The sequence below is a fragment of the Vicia villosa genome, linkage group LG1 (assembly GCF_029867415.1).
Source record: "Vicia villosa cultivar HV-30 ecotype Madison, WI linkage group LG1, Vvil1.0, whole genome shotgun sequence".
NCBI classification, from domain to species: domain Eukaryota; kingdom Viridiplantae; phylum Streptophyta; class Magnoliopsida; order Fabales; family Fabaceae; genus Vicia; species Vicia villosa.
Window position 1 is genome coordinate 154816586 of NC_081180.1, and position 22695 is coordinate 154839280.

Below are 22695 nucleotides of genomic sequence, written 5' to 3' on the forward strand. Positions count from 1 at the left end.
ATAAGAATTCCCCTTATATAATGTAGTGTGTGTTTGGTTCTGCGGTGAAAAAAAATAATTTTGAAAGAATTGATTTTAGTTAAAATTAAGTTTAATATAAAATGATTTATGTTTGGATATATTCACAACAAAAGTGATTTGTATGAAAAATATTGTTTGGATATTTTTATCAAAATTGATTTTGGATGTGTAAATGACGAAAAGGGTAAAACAAAGATAGTGAGAGTTAAAAATATTGTTCAATTTAAGGGAAAATTTTTTTTGATGGAAAGAGGGAATTGATTTTAAGAAGCTAGGAATTATAGGTTCATAAAAAATTAATTCTGAACAAAAAAAGACACGGTGGCGACATATTGTTTGAGAATGTCAAACACTCAAGAATTGATTTTATAGGCCCAAAATTGATCCTGATGCTTTCTACCGGGCAACCAAACATAGGCGTAGTCTCATAGAGACATTTGAAATCAATCAATAAAATCAAAAGTCATCTCTTAGATTTCATTTATTGATTTCAAATATCTCTATGAGACTACATTTCTTATTCCACCCCATGGTCCAAAGAAGTACCCTATGCAATTTCTAAAATGCCCCTCTAAAACCGGATATATATTTCCAGTGCGTTCCATTTGTTGTTAAAATTAATTGATAACCGGAAATATATTTGTGGTACAAAACCGAAGATATATTTCCGATTCCTAATGACTCATGCTACCGTTCATTACAACTTTCTGTGAAAAGCAAGTATATAAGTTTGCAAGCCAATTATTGAATTTGTAGTTCAAACCTCTATTCTCATAGTGGGTATGTCCTCAAATATTTCTCTGGCTCAATTATTTGCTCATGACGTTGGGTTCAGATTTTTCTCAATCAATGGACTCGAAATTGTTACCTCGAATTACGGGAAAAGTGAGAAAGCAGATGTTTTTGATTCAGCTATTTAAGCTGCACCTGTCGTGGTTAGATGTTTTGAAATTTATTATTAAGTTCTTGAAATTGTTACTTTTGAAAGCATTGCAAGTCCTTGAACTCGCCTGAATTATCTTAAAATTTATTGTAAATCCCTAACGTTAGGTCTTTTTTAAATTGATTCTGTTGTAAAATAAAATAGAATGACAGGTGTATTGTGTATCTAGGGAAAAATCACTTTGAAATGATTAATCCCTAGATACATCTATTTCATTTTAGACCTATTCTTAACATATTGATTTGTGCTAAAGATTCAAATTTAATATTTTTATAAAAATGAAAGATTTAAAAAATATTCATTATACAAAATGCTTTTCGAACCATCACACGGATTCCAACCCAACAGCCCATGATATAGTAAGAACGGAATGGAAAGGCAAAAAAAAAAAAAAACGATTCTATATGCAGACGTGAAAGCTCTATCGATAGAAGCATTCATTCTAGCCTATCTTTTTTTTAGAGAGGAACGATTCCCTCGTCTGAGAACCGCCATTCACGCACTATTCCTCCCCGCTAAAAAGAGCGATTGAGAATCTTGATAACCTAAAAAAAATGCAGAAGTGAGCGTACCCCAAAGCTATCCTCTCTTCCCCTTTTTTAGCTTTAGCCAACCCCATTTTTTTTACCTTGAATTGGTCAAAGCCAAAAATATGATAAATAGAAGGAAGAGAGATCAGAAAGATAGGCGGACGACTTGACTATAGTATAGGTTGGATGTTTCCGTGAGCAGTAAGTAGCAAATCTCCCCTTATTTATTAAAATTTTTAAAGCTGGTGGCTATTTCCTATAATTATTTGAGAGTGACAATGAACAGTAGCATGAGCCACTTGGGTGGACAAATATTCTTTCACATAAATTGGAAGTATATTTCCGGAATAAATTTTAACGTAAAATGAGTGCGAATCTAGAAAATGAATGAATTATGTGTGTGGGGTGCAAACTAAAAATATATTTCCGCTTTTCAAGGGCATTTTTAGAATTTTATGCGGTGCGCTGGAAAAACATGGGGTAAAATAAGAAATTCCTTTATACAATACTCTTAATGGATAATAAACCTAAAAATCCAACAACTATTATATACTCAAATACAACTAGAATCCAATAACAATACTAATAATTAATATTATAAACTAAAACTCTACTATACCCCTCTATCAAGTTATTGATGAGACCATTATAAAGAATGTGTCTTTACACATTATCAACTAAGTTATCTTAACGAAATTAAATTTATATCTTTTAATATTAAAATAAGGGTCTTGCTAACGAGTGGTCAAGGCAATGATTAAACATTCTAAAAAAGAAAATATTTTATAAAAAATTAAATATTTCAATTTTTAAAGCATTAAATACGAATATTACTGAGATAAATTTACTATTTTAAAGTCTTAACCATTGTTCTGAGGGTAGTGAGTTGTCGCATATGCATGTACATAAAACATTTAATAATTTCTTTTCAAACTATCATTTTATTTATATTAGGAAATTAGTGATTTTTGGTTAAGATGATATTAATGATTATTTTCAAACCTTTAATATAGAATTTGACTTTTGCCCATTGAAATGATTTGGTCAAACTTTTACCATCCACCTAAATCTCTAGAATGATTTCTAAAATATTTCTTAAATTAATAATTTTTTTAAAAAATTTTGACCACTTTTATTTCATGAAACACATTACGTGAATTATACCTTTTCAAAAAGCACCTATTTTTTATTTATAAATAGAGGCTAAACCGAAAACATCTTATGGAGTGGTGGTAGCAAACCCCTTTGAAATCTTCTAGTTTTGCAATCACAAACAAGTGGTCGTTGTTTTGTTTTTTTTTCATCAATATACTCTTTTATTTTGAACAACCACACCATATTATCAAATTACTGTTCTTTTTTTTTGTCAAGCTTCATTGAAACAACAATATTTAACCTATGTTTGAAAATTAGTAAAACTTACGGTAATACCCCACGTTTTGTAAATGTTATAATAGGAGCTTCAGAAAATCACGGTGGAAAGTTTATAAATGCGCGAAAGCATCGTTTCCAAGCTTATACACAGACATTCATGGATTGATCAACATTTCAAATAATCAATAGGTATCATTTTTCATTCAGATTTGTTGTTTTTCTATTCTTTCATTGGATTTGATAGACTTTTAGATTTTTTAAAATTTAAATTGATCTAATGAAAATTTAAATCACATAGAGATTTGAATTCTTTAACAATTTTTAGGTTGGATTCTAAATAGTAGATTAGTTCTGGTTCTCTTGAACTAGACTCTAAAGTATCAAATTTTTCAAAAAAAATTTATTAATTCAACGGTCATATTAAAATAAATTAAATAATAAAAAAATATATAATTAACTTTATTTTCTAAAAAAATATCGTTTGATCAATTATTATAACTTACTCCACATCTACATTTTGACCATTAATTTTTTTTAATCCAATGGTTAAAAATAATAATTAATAGTTTTCTCTCTCCACATTTAACTACTTATTATTATTTTTAACGATTAGATTAAAAAGAATAAATGGTCAAGATGTGGAGTAAGTTATAATAACCTCCTCATATATATATATATATATATATATATATATATATATATATATATATATATATATATATATATATATATATATATATATATATATATATATATATAAAAGAAAATGGTTATTAGTAAAAAAATATGAAAACAAGAAAGGCAAAACCATTCATTACTACCATTACTCCATAATTTCTATTAAAAAAAATTAAATTTAAAATTATCTTCTAAAATAATAACAAGTATACATTCTTGTCTAAAATAATAACAAGTATACATTTTTGTCTTTCTTGCTCAAATGATTCTTACTATATAATATATATATATATATATATATATATATATATATATATATATATATATATATATATATATATATATATATATATATATATATATATATATATATATATATATATATATATATATATATATATATATACGAGGAGGGTTATATTTACTCCAAGAGTAAGTTATTATAACTTACTCCAAATCTAGACCATTGATTCTTCTCAATCTAATGGTTAAAAATAATAAATAATAGTTTTCTCTCTCCACATTTAATTACTTATTATTTTTAACCACTAGATTGAAAAGAATCAATGGTCTAGATTTGGAGTAAGTTATAATAACTTACTCCTGGAGTAAATATAACCCTCTTCTATATATATATATATATATATATATATATATATATATATATATATATATATATATATATATATATATATATATATATATATATGTTATATATATGTTATATATTTATTGAAGAATTTTTGAAATTAATCTAAAAAGTAGTATTATAAAGTGATTGGATGGATGCACGTATAAAAAAACATTAATTTTTTTTCTTTAAATTGAAAATATCATACAGTAAATTTAGAAAATAGTATATGGAATTTCTAGAGAAAAAATTTGTTATGCAATACACTTTATCGTATGAAATATGCACGATGATGTCATAATTCAAACCTTATTAACAAGAAAATATAAAAACAAATAAATTTAAAATGAAGCAACTTATTTAATTATTATTCTTTTTTTTTTATTTTTGCACTGCACACACAGAACAGAACCCTCTCTCCCTCTCGTACCCATTTTCACGGCGTTGCAATTTCTTTCCCCAATTGAAGCAATTCTGCCTGAAAATCCAAAATTTCAGAAACCCTAATCAAGTCATCAATCCCTCCTTCCACCCCCTTTTGATTTCTCCGAACCAATCTATTATACAATCATCCATTTATTTTTCTCCATAATTAGAAGGGAAAGCTTATGTTAAACGTGAAACGGTTCTGAAATTACTCTCTAGGGTTCCATCATCTTATATATTTCAGTACCAATTTCATCCAATTTTCACATTTCGCTGTTTTTATGTCGTAATTTTGCATAACCTATGTACGAGGTTGCTCTAAATTTTTGACTTTTTGAGGTTTTCATGGAACCCTAGTTGTTTTTGCTTCTGTTATTTAATATAATTGTTTTTTGATGTAGAGTTGAAGATATGCCTGTGGTAGTTGATATAAGCTCTGATGAAGAAGAGGATTTGAAAGAGGAGTCCAAAAATACTGATTTTGAATGGATTGAAGATTTGCTATTTAATTCTGGAGATGAATCTGATGGTGATTCTGATGTTGTTTTCCTTCATGAGAACAAAGCACCGGAGTTGAAGTCGAAATCTCCAACTTTGCATGTGAAAGTTGTTGATGATGGTGATGATGATGATGATGATGATGATGATGATTGTTTGGTTCTCGAAGGTGATCCTGAAAATGGTGTCACTTCTGTTGATGATGAGGATTCAACTGGGTCAGATGAGTTGGTTGTGGTTGGAGAGAAGGGTCAGGTATGTCCTTGAGTTTATTTATTCTCTATAACTAAATCGGAATTTTGTACTTGTTATATTACTATCATAAAGTATAAATCTTTGTGTTGTTTTTGGGAAAGATAAATTATAGAGTCATGTTATTGCTTTGAGGAGGTTTAATGTAAACCCAACTTGTGTTATTTGGTTATAGGAATTACAATTGCATGTGTTCAACTAAGCATTGTTGGGGTGTACAAAGTATAGTATTGTAAGATAGCGGCACTATGCTTCCATAGAATAGTAGAATTTGAATAGATCGTTATTGTTCTGCAATACTCTATCTAGTACAAAGAGTTGGCAAATAGAGGCATTATGGTACTGTATCATAACGGAATTCGAACAAACCGCTAAGCTCTATGATCTGTGATTGTCAACTCTGACAATATACATTTGTAGTGATACTTGATTTCAGTGTGGATTGTCTTTGTTCATTAAATGACAAGGGGATTTCACGTGCTTGTTTGTGTATTTAAACATCTTGAATTGTATCTCTAAACTATCATCTATTTGCTTTTAATTGTTCTTTTGTAAGTGGGGGAGTACTTTCTACTAAAGTGTCAATTTGCCTCAAGAAGGTACATGAGTACACCATTGCCAAGGTAAGCCTCATGGCTAATTCTTGCACGGTATGAAATTACTTACCACACGCGGAAAGTTAACATGGCTGAATAAAATTTTCAAAAAGGTCTAAGAAGACTTTGATCCTTTGACATGCGCTTGGCTACTGTGTATGCAAAAATGCTTTATAAATAAACTTGTCTTCTAAAATTGAAACTGGAGACCCTAAGGTAAGGTAAAATGTCACTAGCTATGTATCCATATTATATGGAAAGTCTAGTTTTAGACGATCCTCATATATTTTAGGAAGTATAATTGGGAATGCAAGTTCTATATTCAAACTAGGACTTATTCTTTGGTCGCGGCATTTGTTTCTGGTGCATCTTGCTATTTTGCTTCTGGTTTTGTAGTTTATTTATCATCCCAAATTTACTATTTTAGCCTATGTAGCACCGACAACTCTGAAATAGGTGTGTCCGTGACGGACACCCGCACCGACACTTACAGTTACGTTTAATTTATTCACTTTTAAAAATTATTACTGGTGTCTGTGTCAGTGTCGAGACCATGTTCGAGGTGTCTGTGCTTCATAGATTTTAAGGCTTTTCTTTGCTTATTGCAAGAAGATGCAGCAGTTGTATTTTAGATATCAACTTATTTCATTTTTGGACTTGCAGGTTGCATGTAGAGACTATCCTCATGCCCGACATCTTTGTGCTAAATTTCCTTTCTCTTCCACCCCTCATGATAAACATTGTGGCCTGGTAAAAAGCAACTAAATATCTCACTTTGGACTATGTTTAAATTCAGATTTGCTTTAGCTTTTTTTAATTATTACTGTTAATTATGTGTTATTTGATACTCTGAACATTATCCTTTCTGTCACTCATTAATTTTTGTTGTTGATGATATGCAGTGCCACTGTTATGTCTGCGATACCCTAGCACCATGTCTAAAGTGGGGAACTGGCATTTCGAGTTCAGATCATTGTCATGCAAATGATAAAACTGAGTTGTGGAAAGTTCAGAGGAAAGATTTCAAGCGGACCCTGAGTTGCCCTCTACCAGCTTCAACTAAGTATGGTACTTCTTCACTTGGTGTGGTACATCCTCAAAGTAACGAAAATCTTCCTTGTGATATTACTCACTTGTCTCCGATTTCTGTGTTACGGAATCAAGCAGCCAGATCATCTGCAATGCCCACTCCTTCACTCAACTGCATAGCTCAAAATCAGGTCTCTCGGCCAAAAGCAACATATGCTCAGTTCTCACTTAATTCTGTTAGCCAGAATCAGATCTCTAGACCAACTTACACCCCTGTCTCCAAAGCCATCAACCAAACAATCCCAAATGTTGCAAACTGTGGTAGATTCCTTGGATCAAGATCTAATTTGCCGGGAGGCAGAAACCGATCTCACTATGTTCCAAAGCAACTGCTGGGCGTGCGCAATCATGTCATTCAAAGGGAGCAAGGAAGGGGTGTAAGCAGCTTAGGACCACAGTTCCTCCGTTCTCCTATATTGTCCAAGGGGGGTGTTAGGAGTTTGGGGGGAATATTGGCAGCTAATCATTCCTCTCATGGTTCGTCCGGCTTTAACAATCATGTTAACGGAGTACTACAACCTGTCAATTTTCATGTAACTACAGGATTCTCAAATCCCGTGAATTCATCAATCTTCTCACACTCAAGCTCAGGACCGGTCAGTCTTAATCGTGTCAATCCACATAACGGGACTCCTGAACCCCTATATGGCCAATCATTATCCCAATCAAACGATAGCCAGAATTTCCATCAAACTTGTATTCAGGGTAATGATGCTACACAAAGTGGAGTTATGAGTCAAGATACTTGCCAACCAATGCCACAAGAACAAAATCTAGCTATAACTGCCAAGAGAGGTTCTGCTGTAGATTCAAGTTGGGCTGAGAATATCAGTCAAAGCACTGAACCTCTAGTTGAATGCTCTCCTCTACAAACCTTGGAATCTACAAACCAACCACCGAATGTGGAGAAGTTCAGTACCCACTCAATTGAAACTGTTGAACCGGTAAATGAAAGTTCTCATACACCTAATGTGATTTTTGATTTTGAAAACTGGCTTTTGGGTCAAGAAACTGGTCCAGTGGCAACAGATAATGTTTTGCCATTTGAACTGAATATACCATCTCCAGATCCTAGTCCATTTAATGATGATACGGACATGCTTTTATCTCCGTGGTGGTGAAAGAGTTTAAGGTAGAAAGCAAACTTGGTCTTTAAAGGAAGTGTTCAGATTTGCCTGTATTGGAAAGATGCCGATACAATGATCACTTATTTTTTAGTGTCAGTCTTGTGACCGAGTCATATCGTGTGACAAGTTTCATTGCTCGCCAACTCATGCTAAGAGGTGATTTGTTATATGTTACTAGTCCCCAATGTTAATTAATAATGCTAAAATTAGATACATAGTTGCTGCTAGTGCTAGCATAGCCTAATTTAGTTTGCTTTGTTTAGTAGTTAGATGTAGTGAGGTCTTTGCCTCTCTGGGATAATGGATATGAAGGATAGAAGAAAGCAGTGCAAAACTACACAATCGAAAAGTGTGTGTTCTATCTCACATGTACTTTTCATTTTTATCTATGCAGTAAAGGTTTCTATTTATTTAAATTTTATGTATAACAAGGTCAGATAAGGGTAAGAGTGGTCTCATTTAAATGAAATTTTTTCTGTCTTGATTGGCAGAGAAGATTGGCATATATAACTGCAGTGCACCAATTGGCAATGCCTTTCATTTGATTATAGTAATTAAAGAATGGGTACCTCTACCCCTAAGGGCTGAGTTCTAAGTGCATTAAGCCTGGTTGTCTTTCAGGCTGCTAGTTCTGGGTTGTCTAACTTTTGGAATCAGAATTTTGATTTCATCGTTGTCGAAATCCAGGCTCTTTTCCAGGGAGTTGTGTACCTTGTGAAGTCAAGTTACAACCTATTCACCCGCAGCTAGTGCATATTTGGATTTACGGTAGTTTAGCAGAATCACAACATGACAGGCAGCAGATGATAACATATCGGAATCACAATATGACATTGATTTATGCAAAATTATATCCTGGAGCTTCTAACAAAAATTTGAAGCCATGTAATTTCGTTGAACTCTTGGTGCTTGGAGGCTGTGTAGTCTTTATTGCATTCTAATGCACATTTTAAGTGCAGTGCTTTTAGTTGAAAGCTTGTTCTAACATAATGATTTTTTTACATGAACTTAATACCCGTCCATTCAACTTTTGAGTTCATTGAAATAAACAATGTGTGTGATTAACTTAATAAGAGTGAAGTTCTCCAAGAATCATCCAAGATTCCAGTTCCCTTCCTTCCTCTTCTTCAAGCTGCTCAGTTCCTTTCTCCTCTTTGAAGCCTGCTGATCCTTATATGTCTTTGGGTATGCCGCCGCCATCCCTCTCTTCTAACTTGTGTGTGCTCCCTGTAGTAGGTGTCCCACCTTTCCCATCTGTGCCTCGTCTTCCCTACAGTTTCATTTCCTGTTTCTTTCCCTCCCTTCGCTGAGCCATGGAAAAGCATAAAAATATCAAGAATTGAACTCTTGCCAAATGAATTGCTTTCTAACAGAACCCGGAGTCTTGCCAAATGAATCACATTCTAACAGAGCCAAGTGAGCATATTCGCATCAGTTATGATCCTAACCCTGAGTTAAGCACCACAAAGAAGAGTATTGCTCACTTCCTAAGAAACACGTCAATCCATTTGCAGTGAACAAGAAAAAAGAATTCCCTGTCTATGGGATGGAATCACTCCCTTGGGCTTCATGGAACTCTTATATGGATACATATTTGGGGCTTACCCATCAATAAAAAACATCCCTAATGGGATTAAAATTGAGAAAAAAATTAGGGGAGGTTTGTGAAGTAGTATGGTTTCGGTGCGCACCTTTTTTAAGTTGCACTTACCTAAAATTGGAAATACACTTTCGGTATAAACTGGAAATGCACTTCAGATATAAACTGAAAATGTCATTAGACTGCCCACACGCGCTCTCTTATTATATTCCAGGCGCGGCACCCAACTATTGGTAGCAGGTGCAGACTTGGGAGGGCTAGAGAAACTGCAAGGCGAGAAAAAAATAATGTAACCCCAAATATGGGTCAAGTGATTTCATCAACAAAAGTCACAAATTTTTAATTTGGTATTTCTACAAGGAAACTCATAAATCTACCATTTAATCACCATGCATTACATGCAAAAATAAATAAACCCAATTAAGAAGTGGTGCAATGAAAAAGAATCCTTATAGAAAAAAGAGAAGTGTCAATTCTCTACATCTTCCGCACTATAATATACTTATGTCCCTCTTGTTACATAGAAAGACAACAAAGATGTTGTTACAGAAATGGTTAATAACTGAGAAAATTGGCTTGAGAAAATTGAGTTAAATTTTAACGGAAATTGTTTGTCAAGGAAACATATTGAATCTGTGTAAAATTCTAACAGAAAGGAAATTGAACTTTCCCCCCTACATGTGCATTTTAGAATATATTTTTTCAGTTGCTTATCAATATAATTTGTTTGAGGATAGTCAATCCAATTTAAAATTTAAAATACAAAGAAATTTTTTATCTGGGCAGCCATAGGTTTTAAAAATATGTTTGAATTGAACTTGGGTTTTATGATTGTAATTGAAATAAAATGATGGTTAAATTAAATGAGCATGTAATAAAAGGAAAAATATGAAAATCCAGACGACATGGACTTATAAATGACTTGAAATGTTAAATGTGTGAAAAATAAAGGAATTGAAAAAGCAATGCTTTGAAATGTAAAGTAGTTAAAAATGTTATGTTATTGTTTATTAGAAACCGGAAATGAATTCAACTCATTAAGTTCTTTGGATTTTACCGCCGCATGGACTTCATCTAAAATGATAATACCTTCTTTATCATAAAAAATGACATCCTTAAATTGCTTAAAGGATTTGGGTAATAAACTCAATAATAGTAAAGTCCAGCCTTGTCCCCATCATCTATCTTCACTTCAATATTCTCAAGATCATCAATAATCTTGTGAAATCCTGTCAGGTGCTCCACTATGAATTTTTTCTCCACCATTCGAAATGAGTAGAGTTGTTGCTTCAGACACAAACTGTGAACCAAAGATTTGGTCATATACAATGATTCAAGTTTTTCCCACATCAGAATAACAGTATGCTATCTAGCGACTTCCCTTAAAACTTTATTTCCAAGGCACGAGATAATGGCACTCCTGACCTTATCCACGGTCTCGGCCTTCTCTACTTTACTAAGGAGTGCAGGCATCGATGTCTCATCCTTCAAAGCTTCAATACATTTCTCCTGAGTTAAAATTGCTTGCATCTTCACTTTCCATAACCCAAAATTATTATCTCTAGAAAATTTCACGATCTTCCATTAAGGCATTGTGCTCACTTGTAAGCAATACCCTTTTGGCTCATGGTAGACGCCACTTATTATGATAATGACAAGGTTCAATTTTAATCAACACTTTGATAAGTGAGACAAATAACAATAGCAACCAAAATAAATGACGTTCAGCTATAATAATCATTAAGCATAAAACATATTACTATAAGACGAGAAAAGGGTGAAATGTTTGTTTATCTAGTTCGATCAAAATATCTCATCTGAGGGAGAGTGCATCTCTCTAATACAATACAGTTAGAAAAGTTTACAGATGAGTTACAAAAAAAATATCAAGTTCCCAAGAACTACCTTTAAGGCTCCGAAGAACAAATACCTATTTTCTATCCAAGTGTTTCTCAACCTCTTAGACTCTCAATAATGTAAGCACATAAATCTTAGGTGTAGACAAGTATTTTCCAATCCTCTTAGATGATTTCAAGGATTTTCTAAAACACTTCTCTTTCTAAGTTTTCCCTTGACAAGACCTAAAACTCTTTACTCTACTTTTTGCAATAAAATTTAATGTTACTCCGTAAAACACTTAAAAGATGCATATTTATAATTACTAAAACTCAACATACAAAGCCTAAAACACAATTCATTAATTATTAAAATAAAATATTATAAATATTTTATAATATATTTTATATTAATTTAGACTATTTCTGAAGTAATATATATCCAATATTCTTACATTAAATAACGACAAATCAAATTAGTCCAACCTGAATCTGCGAATTGCCAAAACGGATGTTTTTATTGCTTTTCAGCTTTCTGATTTTTGATAATCTCAATATATATATATATATATATATATATATATATATATATATATATATATATATATATATAAGGAGAGATATTTTATTAAATTTAAAAAATTTACTCTAAATTTTAATTCTTTATTTAATGTCTTTAAGTAACAAATTTAATTTTTTTAATATTCAATTAATTTGATTTATAAAGCAAATTCAACAATTTAATTATTGAATTGAATTTCAAACTATATTCAATTCAGTGTCTATCCTACCTTTAAGTATAATTAGTATTCCTATTTTACTAGCATTTTGACTAGTTTATCAAATTACTTAATATTTTTATTGAATTTTTATTTTTAGTTTTTGGTTTTTACAAATAACTTTACTTTTTGTCCTATTTTTAATAAAAAATTATTTCATTTTTATGTTAGTTTTTTACAAAGAATTTTTATTGATCTTTTTTCAAATTTTCAAACAATTTTAATATTAATTATTTTATTAATTACTACATATTAAATATAATCTATAATATAGCCGTAATTAGTTAAAAATAAATATTATATCACATTAGTAATTTTAAAAATAGAAAGCTTAATTTTAGAAATTTATAAACGAAAACAACAAAAGTTACAGATTTAAAAATATGAAAATTAAAAGGCAAAATTTAATAAAAGCCAGAGAAGAAAATTATAATTAAAAAAAAAAAAAAAACCCTACTGTAGTCTGTAGCAAACAAGAAAAAAGCAAAGGCGTACTTCATCGTACCTACTACCTAGTTAGTGTTTTTTTGTTTGGTTTTTTCCCATTCCAACGCAACTTCGCTACTTAAACTGCGTAAAAGCTTTTTATCTCATAGCAACCAAAAAAAAAAAAGTAACGATAACGATGGCGCTATGGATGGAAAAGGGTTCGGAGCCCTTGACCGAAACCGAGAAAGCAGACCTTGAAGCCATTGCTGCTATCAAAGAGTCTTCAGCCTTTGAACTCAAGGTATAAACTTCACTATGTTTTCCTAATAGTACTAAATAAACAACCTTTTGCTTTTAATTTCACTATCAATCATCCTTTTCAGGAAAAGGGTAACCAATATGTGAAGATGGGGAAGAAGCATTACTCTGATGCTGTTGATTGCTACACAAGAGCAATCAATCAGAATGCCTTGACTGATTCTGACACCTCTATTCTTTTTTCAAATAGAGCCCTTGTTAATTTGCTTCTTGGGAATTTCAGACGAGCACTTAATGATGCTAATGATGCACTCAAGTTGCAACCTTCAAACATAAAGGTGCATGCTTTATTATGTGTACTGTACTTATACTATGTGTTTGTTGCGATTCTTTAGTTTGATGCTTCAACGGGATTTTGAATTGTGATTAGGCGATTTATAGAGCTGCCAAAGCTTCTTTTTCATTGAATTTGTTGGATGAGGCACAAGACTATTGTCAAATGGGTCTTGATTTGGACCCCAATAATGAGGAATTGAAGAAGCTTGACAATCAGATTGGTATTAAGATATTGGAGAATGAAAAGCATGAGGCTGAAGTTTCTAAGGCTGTTGCAGATGCAAAGGTATAAAGCTTTTATCTATTTTCTTTAGTGTCGTCGGTTGTGAAAACTAACCGTTTGTTCAAATTCCGTTGCATGCAAAAATGCTACAGCGTCTCTATAGTTTCTATTTGACAATATTTTGTACTAAATAGTATATTGCGGAACAATAGCGGTTTGTTTACATTCCGCTATAGAGCTATGGCTTCCTATGAAGCATAGGCTAGGACATGATACCAACGCGGACACTGGTTTCTTATGTGACGTAAAATAATGTGGAGGGAGGCTTATGTATTTGTTTGAACAAAAAATGTGCAGGAACTTGTTTCTGCAATGGAAAGTAGAGGCTTGAAGATTGGCAAGGCCATGTATCGAGAACTCACTGGGTTAAAGAAACCTGTGTTAGACAAAAGTAACATCCTTCATTGGCCTGTTCTTCTTCTGTATGCAGAGGTTATGTCCAGTGACTTCATTGAGGATTTCTGCGAGACTGACATGTTTTCGGATCACCTTGATATGATATCCTTTTATATGAAATGTTTTATTCACATTATCTTTAAACTAGCTTTATGTATATAACCATGTTACACCCTTAGCTATCGAACGTATTTGCAGAAGATCAGCCGCTCTCATGGGATGTTGAAAACAATTACAAGCGTGAATTTATTGAGTTATATTATGACGTAAGCTTTCTGCTTCCATTGATATTTTATTGCAGTTACTAGTTTGATAAGGTGTTATTTACAATACAATGTTTTACTAACTTGGACTGATAAGGTGATATTTACAACAAAAAATTAGTGACATTGTTCATATTGTGTCAAATATCAGAAAACTTATACTTCAGAAGCAATTTTCCCCCTCACCCCTTATTCATTCTTTTATCAGGCTGGTTCTGGACCTCGTCTATCTAAGGAAAAACTCCTTCGTTATCTATTAGAGGGAACTGCTGCAGCTTCTAATGTGGAAGGTAGTGGTGATGAAGAAAAAGATGCGGTTGAGGATCTTAAGCAAAACACAGGTATGTTACTTGTGAAATTCTTTTTATCCTTCTTTGTAATTGATGTGTGGGTTCTTTGTTTGTATGACTCCATTTCCCTAACTTTTAAAAACATCCTCGTATTGAGATGGGCTCATGCCTCCTTTGTGCTCTTAATAAACTTCTCTTCTTTTATCAAAGCAAAAGACAAACTTCTTTTGTTGTCAAAATTTAGATCCTTATAGCAAAACATATAACTTGGGCAGAAATTATTCTTGGATTGATACAGATAGTTCTTTAATTATATCGCAGATCATATTGACTTGTTTATGTATAAAGTCATTTATATTGAATGGTGTTTCTTTCCAGGTTTGGATTAACTGTTCTTATCATGTAGATCATACTACTTAATAAAATTTTACATTTAATCCAATTTTATTTTATTATACTCCACTGGCACATCATAAGTTTAAACAAAGGAGGACTCTTGAACCAACCATAAATAGTGTATTCAAGACTGTTTTAAAATAGTGTATACATTCCTGATAACGGAATGTATATTTACATATGTTAAACAGAGTTATCGACAACGACGCTATCCCGTGAAAGCGGGGTGGCGCGGAGGCCGGCCCCGCTATGTAGCAGTTTGCGTCTCAGTCATAGATCGCGATCGCTTTTTGACTTTTTCTATTTAAAAAGAAGAAGAAGTTTGTCTTGGCCTGTGCCTGTGTAGGCTTGGCTGGCTTGGCCTTACGTCCCTGTTAGTTGGCTTGGCCATTCCCACCCCTATCTCAGAACATGAAAGCGATTGAATGTAAACACATGTGTCTTTGCTGTACTAGTGTCGTGCACTCGGACACATAGTTTCAAGATCTCGTAATCATATTTTCTCATGTTTTTTGAGTGAATTTCTATTTACTTTCGTTTTTGAGGGTAAGAAGTGAGGGATGCCTTTGTTTCCATGTGCCTTTTATGTAAAACCTTTGTATAAATTCCATGTTATCAGGCTCCCCTAAATGGATCAAAGTAAATGAAAGGAGAACACTCCACGATGTTCTGAAAGAGTCTAAGTTCATCATTCCTGAGATCCCAGGTGAAATGTAGTTCATTAAAAGTGATTGCTTTGTTTTTTTGTTTCTTCTGTTGATTTTGTTCATAGTTTCATCTAACTATCTATGCTGTATTTGCAGTCTTCTACGTCGTTTCTAAGAAATCTAGCTTTTATAGCAAATTCAAAGATGGAAGTTGGGCTCCTCCAAGTGTATGAAGGAAGCAACAACGATCTGACATGATTTGCAGAAACTAGATTCAAGAGTTAATGTCTCAATCAGGAAGTCTTGAAGATTGGGAACCTGTTTCTTCCATATTTTGGACTTCTTTTACATCAGAGTTACCTGCTAATTTCAATTGTTTGATAAGTCAAGATTTCTGGCTGTCCTAGTTGTCCCAATGATAGTTCTAGAATTGAAGGAATATCAGCTTGGGTTGTTTAGCTAGATGTATAATATAATATAACAGATTTGGTTTCAGATTTTTATCAAGTTACAGATAGATGCAATGCTTTTAACATGTAGAATGTTCTATTTTATAAGTCAAGCATAATCCTAAGAATTTGCTATACTCAGATACTCAAAAATTAAAATGCATGTCATGGAGCAGTGTTCACAAAAAAATTGAAGTCACGGCGTGGATGTGTCTAGCTGCCTCTTAAATTTGTAGTCTCGTAAATTAAAAAAATTAAAAAAATAAAAGTCATGGTGCAGATGTGTGTCTAACATATTAAATTTGTAGCTTCAGAAATTGACAGTAAAACTTGTCTTTAGATTCAAGATTAACGAGATCGGCGATAAACCAAACACAGCATAAAAAGAGACAAAAACAATTAAAAGTGAATGATTTTGTTGTTTCAAATATGTGAATTTTGCATTAAAACAGAAGAAAGAAAGAAAAACAGTCTTAATTAATCCAAAAAAGATTTTCCTGCATCCATTGCAAAGAGGCTCCCCTATCACAAGTTTGCAAAGAAATTTAGGAAGTTGATGTTCTTCACATTATTATATACTCCGAGTGTGATCACAAGATTCATACAATACATAATTATTCATAAACAAAAAAGCAGAGCATAACATTGCTTCCGTCACTCACAACTTTCACAGGGCTATTGATTCACTCAAATCAAGCGTGCATTGCAAGCACACAACGAAGACATTGTCCTTCATGTATGAGGTCAAATGCAGTATTGATCTCTGCAAGAGTCAAATTGTGAGTAATGTATTCATCAACCTTGATTTCCTGCAACATGAGATAAATATTACTTATCCCCGAGTACACAACAAACTATGCAACGAATTACATTGAAGTTTAGTGCATGAAATGAAAGGGCTTGGAACATCTTAGTTAACTTGCCTTGTTTAAGTACTTGTTTACAAGCCAAGGCACTTGTGTTCTGCCCTTGAAGCCACCAAAAGCTGTTCCTTTCCAGACACGCCCAGTCACCAACTGGAAAGGTCGAGTTGATATTTCTTGCCCTGATCCTGCAACGCCCACAACAGCTGATGTCCCCCACCCCTGCAAAAATTTCAACACCCAAACATATAAATATTTGTTACTTGTAGTTGTTGCACAAATTGCTAATTTCTTATCATAACCATTCATGATTTTCATGTTTGGTTCTTCTATTTTCATTTTCGTGTTGCGTAATACTAGCTCTTTTGTGAGTGCAAAAGTTTATAAAAAGAAACAAAGATAGTTTATGAGGTAGCATTAACACTCACCTTATGGCAGCATTCTAAAGCAGCCCTCATTACTGAGACATTTCCAATGCATTCAAAACTATAATCAACTCCACCATCTGTGAGATCAACTATGACCTGCTGAATTGGTTTCTCATGTTCTTTTGGATTAATAAACTCAGTCACTCCAAAGCTCTTTGCTGCAAAGTATATAAATAAAAGAAATTAAGGTAGTAATAATTAAGACTAGCTTTTGTAAAGCCAAATAGCATCAAATCTGAGAAGCAAACAACATTGATATGCACCTCTTTCAAACTTATTACTATCAATATCTATGCCAATAATCCTTGATGCACCAGCAGCTTTTGCACCCTCAGCAACCTGTCAAGTGCAAATTCTGTGTCATAATAGAAGCTCCAACACCAACCTAAAATGAAAATCTAGGTACTAGTCCTTTTAGAAACTCACAGCAAGTCCAACAGTTCCAAGACCAAAAACTGCTACAATTGACCCTGCTTCCACCTTTGCAGTGTTCCATACAGCTCCAAGGCCTGAAACATTAGTCAAAATAATAATTGTCCCAAAATCCACCAATGTTGTCTACCATACTTAATCATAAAAAAAATAAGACTAAGAAATTTGTTTTAAGATCTCAAACAAATTAAACTAATAAAAATAAATGGCCTAGATTAGTTTTTCACCTATAGTTACAAAACTATGTTAGCATTCAGTAAAAGATAACCTCCTTTTTTATATATATAATGAAATGCAAAATCTGAATACAATTTTCATGCCACTTTACAAACTTACCAGTTGGAACACCACATCCAAGAAGACAAACTTTGTCCAAAGGAGCAATAGGATCAATCTTAGCCACACTAACATCATGATTCATGAACAACAGTGTATTGACTAAAAGTAGAGATTCCCATGAAATGATAGATAGTCTTTCCATTGACAGAGAAACGACTCTTTCGATCACTCATCATGAGTCCAACTCCAGTGGCAGGTCGAACTTGCCGCAAAGATTGGTTTTGCCAGATTTGCAAAACTTGCACTCTCTACATTCAGCTTGGTAGAGAGGGATAACATGATCCCCTGGCTTAACTTCAGCAACACCTTCTCCAACACTTTCCACAATCCTGCATGTACCAAAAACACATTATCACGCCTTCATAATCTATAAAGTACATATTGATCAGAAGTGTCAGTGCTACATAGATAATAGTATTATCGATTATAATAAACAAGCATGTACGGACCCAGCAGCCTCGTGACCAAGTATACATGGGAAAAGACCTTCAGGATCCTGCAAAAACAATTGATATGAGAAAACCTTATTCCTTAATGCATGAAAAATTGTATGTCTTGGAAGAAAGGGATGGAACCTTGCCGCTCCAAGTGTAAGCATCGGTGTGGCAAAGAGCAGTGTAAAGAATTTTGATTCGAATCTCACCAGCCTGTGGAGGATCGACTTGAACATCTTCAATGACCAATGGTTTGTTGGGCTCCCAGGCCACCGCGGCTTCACAAATATAAATGAAAATGGTGTATCATGAGATGAGATGATGAATATGAATATGAATATGATAAGAGATAAAGAGAGATTATGCATGTGAAATGGAGATGAGTTGAAAGAGAAAAAACCTTTGCATGTTATGACTTGTCCTTGACCAATTGTATTGAAAATTTCTTGACTAAAATTAAAACCACATTAAAATTTAGCCAACAAATTAAGGTCATGCTAATAATTGTTTTAGGGACACTCTTTAAGGTTTCCAAATAAAAAAATATTGTCTAAATAAGTAAATAATTTCAATTTTCAGATCATCGAATACAAATATTTCCAATAAAACATACATTTTGTTTCTTAAAAGAAGTCAATTATTTCTAATTTTAATACATTAAATACAAGTATTAATAACATCACATTCCTTTTTAAACTCTTAACCAGTGTCCACTGGGACACTCGTTAGCATTTCCCTTAGGTTAATATTATAAAAATAAATGATATATAAATATAAATATGACAAAATTGAATTTGAAATGATTGACTTACACCGTTTTTAGATGTGTCACAAAGTTATTTATTAAATATAGAATCATCTATGGATGACAACGGAGTGGATCCGGGACGGTTATTACCTCCTCAAACCCAAACCTAAATTTTTAAACAATTCTCATTCCCCGTCATAAATCTAAACGTGGATGGAGAATTAAAATTTAAATCCAATTCAAACGAATTCGGGTTGGGTTCGGGTATCCCGCCCCGCCACCATCCATTTAGTGAAATCAATTTTTTTAATAGAAATATTTATTTTTTCCAAAATTAAATTACTTTATAAATAATAGTTATGAAATAATTTCAAAAAAATTCATATATATTTCAAATATTTTAAATAATAAATACAAATCAAAATATCAAAATTTTTGTCACGGATTTAATATTCTAAATTATAAAAAATGTATAATAATATATACAATGAAATAAACGGGCGGGTTTGGGGATGGATTCGGGGTGGGTACTAGTGTCTCCATTATCCGACCCGTCCCCATATTTTGTAATCGAGAAAAACTCAAACCCGAACCCAAATCCAGTTAAAGTGAATTTTCCCCGTCAACTTCGGGAACGAATTCGGGTGGGTATCCGTGGGTACGAGTTTTTTTGTTATGTCTAGAATCACCGTTGAATCAAAGTTGATTTATTTATTCCTTCCATTTCAAAATAATTATTTTTTGAGATTTTTTATATAAATTAAAAATATAATAATATTGTCATAATACATTACATTTTTATAATGTGTTGAAAATAGAGCACATAAGTAATAGTTAAAATACATAATTAAAATTTACATTTTAGAAAAAGAGTGAAAAAAATGTTTGAAACACTTAGTGACCTTTATATAGGGAAGCAATACGTATTACCCTAAATTCTAGATTAATTATTTATTTAATTTAGCATGAATATATGAGTTATTGTTGAGCCGATATTGTTTATGAACTCGAAGAGAGTACGAAATTGTGATTCTTATCTGTCGGTCAAGTTGGGATGTCTTTAAGAGAGAACGATAAGGTATTGTTGATGTTTGCTTCTCGAAGAATAGAGAGCAATGTGACGGCTAGTAACTGCAGTGATGTATGCTCCCTGATGTTTCTTTTTATTGTTGAACTGATTAAATAATAAACCCATCTTAAAAAAAACTAGTGTGATACCTGTGTGTTCGCACGTGTACCCGTCGTTTTCGCGCATTTGGATTGAGAAAAATAAAAAGTATTAGTAAAGAATTGAATATTGAAAATAAAAAGTAATTAAGAAAATAAAGTTTATATTGTTTTAGATTGAATAATACTTCTAAGGATGCATTTAAGAAATGTTGAGGTTCCAATGAGAAATAATATTCGTAAAGAAAAGGTATGGATTATAATCCATAAAATGAATGGGGCCGATATAACCGAAGTCCCAATAAGAACATGGCCATTAATATTCAATAATTTTGATCACTAACTTTATGTTCCCATTAATATTCAATATTTTGATCAATAAACATCATTTTTTGGTTAATATTCAATATTTCGATCAATAACTTCATGTTCCCGTTAATATTTAATATTTTGATCAGTAATTCTTGTTCTCGTTAATATTCAATATTTTATTGAGTAACTTCATGTTCCTGTTAATATTCAATATTTTGATCAGTAAGTTTGTATTCCCGCTAATATTTATTAATGTGATCAGTAACTTCGTATTCCCGTTAATATTTCAAATTTATTCCCGTTAATATTCAATATTTTGATCAGTAACTTCATGTTCCCGTTAATATTTATTATTTTGATCAGTAACTCCGTGTTCCCGTTAATATTCATTATTTTGATCAGTAACTTCATGTTCCTGTTAATATTTATTATTTTGATCAGTAACTCCGTGTTCCCGTTAATATTCATTATTTTGATCAATAACTTCATGTTTCCGGTAATATTCCAAATTTGGTTCCGTTAATGTTAAAAAAATTATCAGTAACTTAATGTTTCTGTTAATATTCAAAAAAATTATCAGTAAGTTCGTGTTCTCTTTAATATTCAATATTTTGTCAATAACTCCGTGTTCCCGTTAATATTTATAATTTTGATCAGTAACTTCGGGTTCCCGTTGATATTCAAAATTTGTTCCCGTTAATATTCAAAATTTGGATCAATAACTTAATGTTTCCGATAATATTCAAAATTTTGATCAGTAAACTTTGTGCTTCCGTTAATATTCAATATTTTAATCAATAACTCCGTGCTTCCGTTTATATTCAATAGCACCTACCCTGATTTCATCCATATTGTATTTTTTTATAGACCCTTTGATTAGAAACAAATTTTAGTGGATCCTGTGGAGTACCACAGACGCGAGGGGTGCTAATACATTCCCTTTGCCTAACCGACTTCCGTACCTTTTCTCTGGTCGTAAGACCTTGTTCTTGTTCGTTTTAGGTTTGCTGACGTTCCTTTCCCTTTAGAAGATAAATATGTTAGTGACGACTCTGTTATTTTTCGCGGTAGCGACAAGGATGCACTTAAAAAATGTGGATATTCCATTGATAAATATGTATAAAGGAAATGTGTGTAATTGAAAAAGAAATAATAATATAAATAAGTATATTAAAGGTATTTAAAACAAATAATAGGTTAAAAAAAGTAGATGTGATTTTAATTTTGATCAGTAATTTCGGGTTCCCGTTAATATTCAATATTTTAATTAATAACTTCATGTTCCCGTTAATATTCAATATTTTGATAAATAATTTATATTTCCGTTGATAATTTAAGTTTTTTTAAATATTAATAGACACTTATTTGTTAATCTTCATAATCTTCATTCTGCCAACAAAAAATTAAAGTATTGAAATGACGTTTGAATCTCTATATTTAAAAAAACACATTTGTCATGCTCAAATATAGCTCATTGACAACCAATAACAGATAGTATTAATATAATTAAGTGATCATAAATTTTAAATAAAATGTAGTAATTGATTTGGTTGAACAAATGTGATTGATTTAGTAAAAAAAAAGTGATTGATATAGTTAAGCAAATATAATCGTACACTCATTTAAAAATGAATTAATGATATGTAAAAATATTATTTAGTTAGTTTAAGAAATTGTTAATTTAATTTATTATTTAAATTATAATTTTGTATGTTATATAAATTAACCATAACTTTTTATTTAGTTAAAAAAAGCTATAATCATATCATCCAAATCCTAAATGCTCTTGATTAAGAAAGTGTTTTTTAAGTAGACATGCAAATTTTATGGTTGAAAAGAAGCCAAA

The 22695-nt window shown here is 32.0% G+C and overlaps 2 protein-coding genes and 1 pseudogene across 3 annotated transcripts; 2 read left to right on the plus strand and 1 right to left on the minus strand.

Moving 5' to 3' along the window:
• The first annotated feature begins 4554 nt into the window (after positions 1 to 4554).
• LOC131644501 (uncharacterized) lies at positions 4555 to 8581 on the plus strand. Of its 2 annotated transcripts, none has more exons than XM_058915019.1 (4): positions 4555 to 4915; positions 5005 to 5356; positions 6613 to 6699; positions 6852 to 8581. In XM_058915019.1, exons 2-4 carry the CDS (start codon positions 5015 to 5017, stop codon positions 8157 to 8159), a joined length of 1737 nt encoding a protein of 578 aa, XP_058771002.1. In that variant the 5' UTR covers positions 4555 to 4915; positions 5005 to 5014; the 3' UTR covers positions 8160 to 8581. The 2 variants fall into 2 exon arrangements, with proteins under 2 accessions (XP_058771002.1, XP_058771001.1); XM_058915018.1 differs by having other exon boundaries at positions 4555 to 4908.
• A 4302-nt stretch (positions 8582 to 12883) lies between these two features.
• Positions 12884 to 16210, plus strand: LOC131644502 (uncharacterized). Its single transcript, XM_058915020.1, has 8 exons — positions 12884 to 13109; positions 13192 to 13404; positions 13497 to 13688; positions 13983 to 14183; positions 14270 to 14347; positions 14553 to 14685; positions 15650 to 15736; positions 15834 to 16210. The coding sequence occupies exons 1-8, from the start codon at positions 13005 to 13007 to the stop codon at positions 15908 to 15910; spliced, it is 1086 nt and encodes a 361-aa protein (XP_058771003.1). The 5' UTR covers positions 12884 to 13004; the 3' UTR covers positions 15911 to 16210.
• A 550-nt stretch (positions 16211 to 16760) lies between these two features.
• LOC131657936 (alcohol dehydrogenase class-3-like) lies at positions 16761 to 20854 on the minus strand (annotated as a pseudogene).
• Positions 20855 to 22695: the final 1841 nt, after the last annotated feature.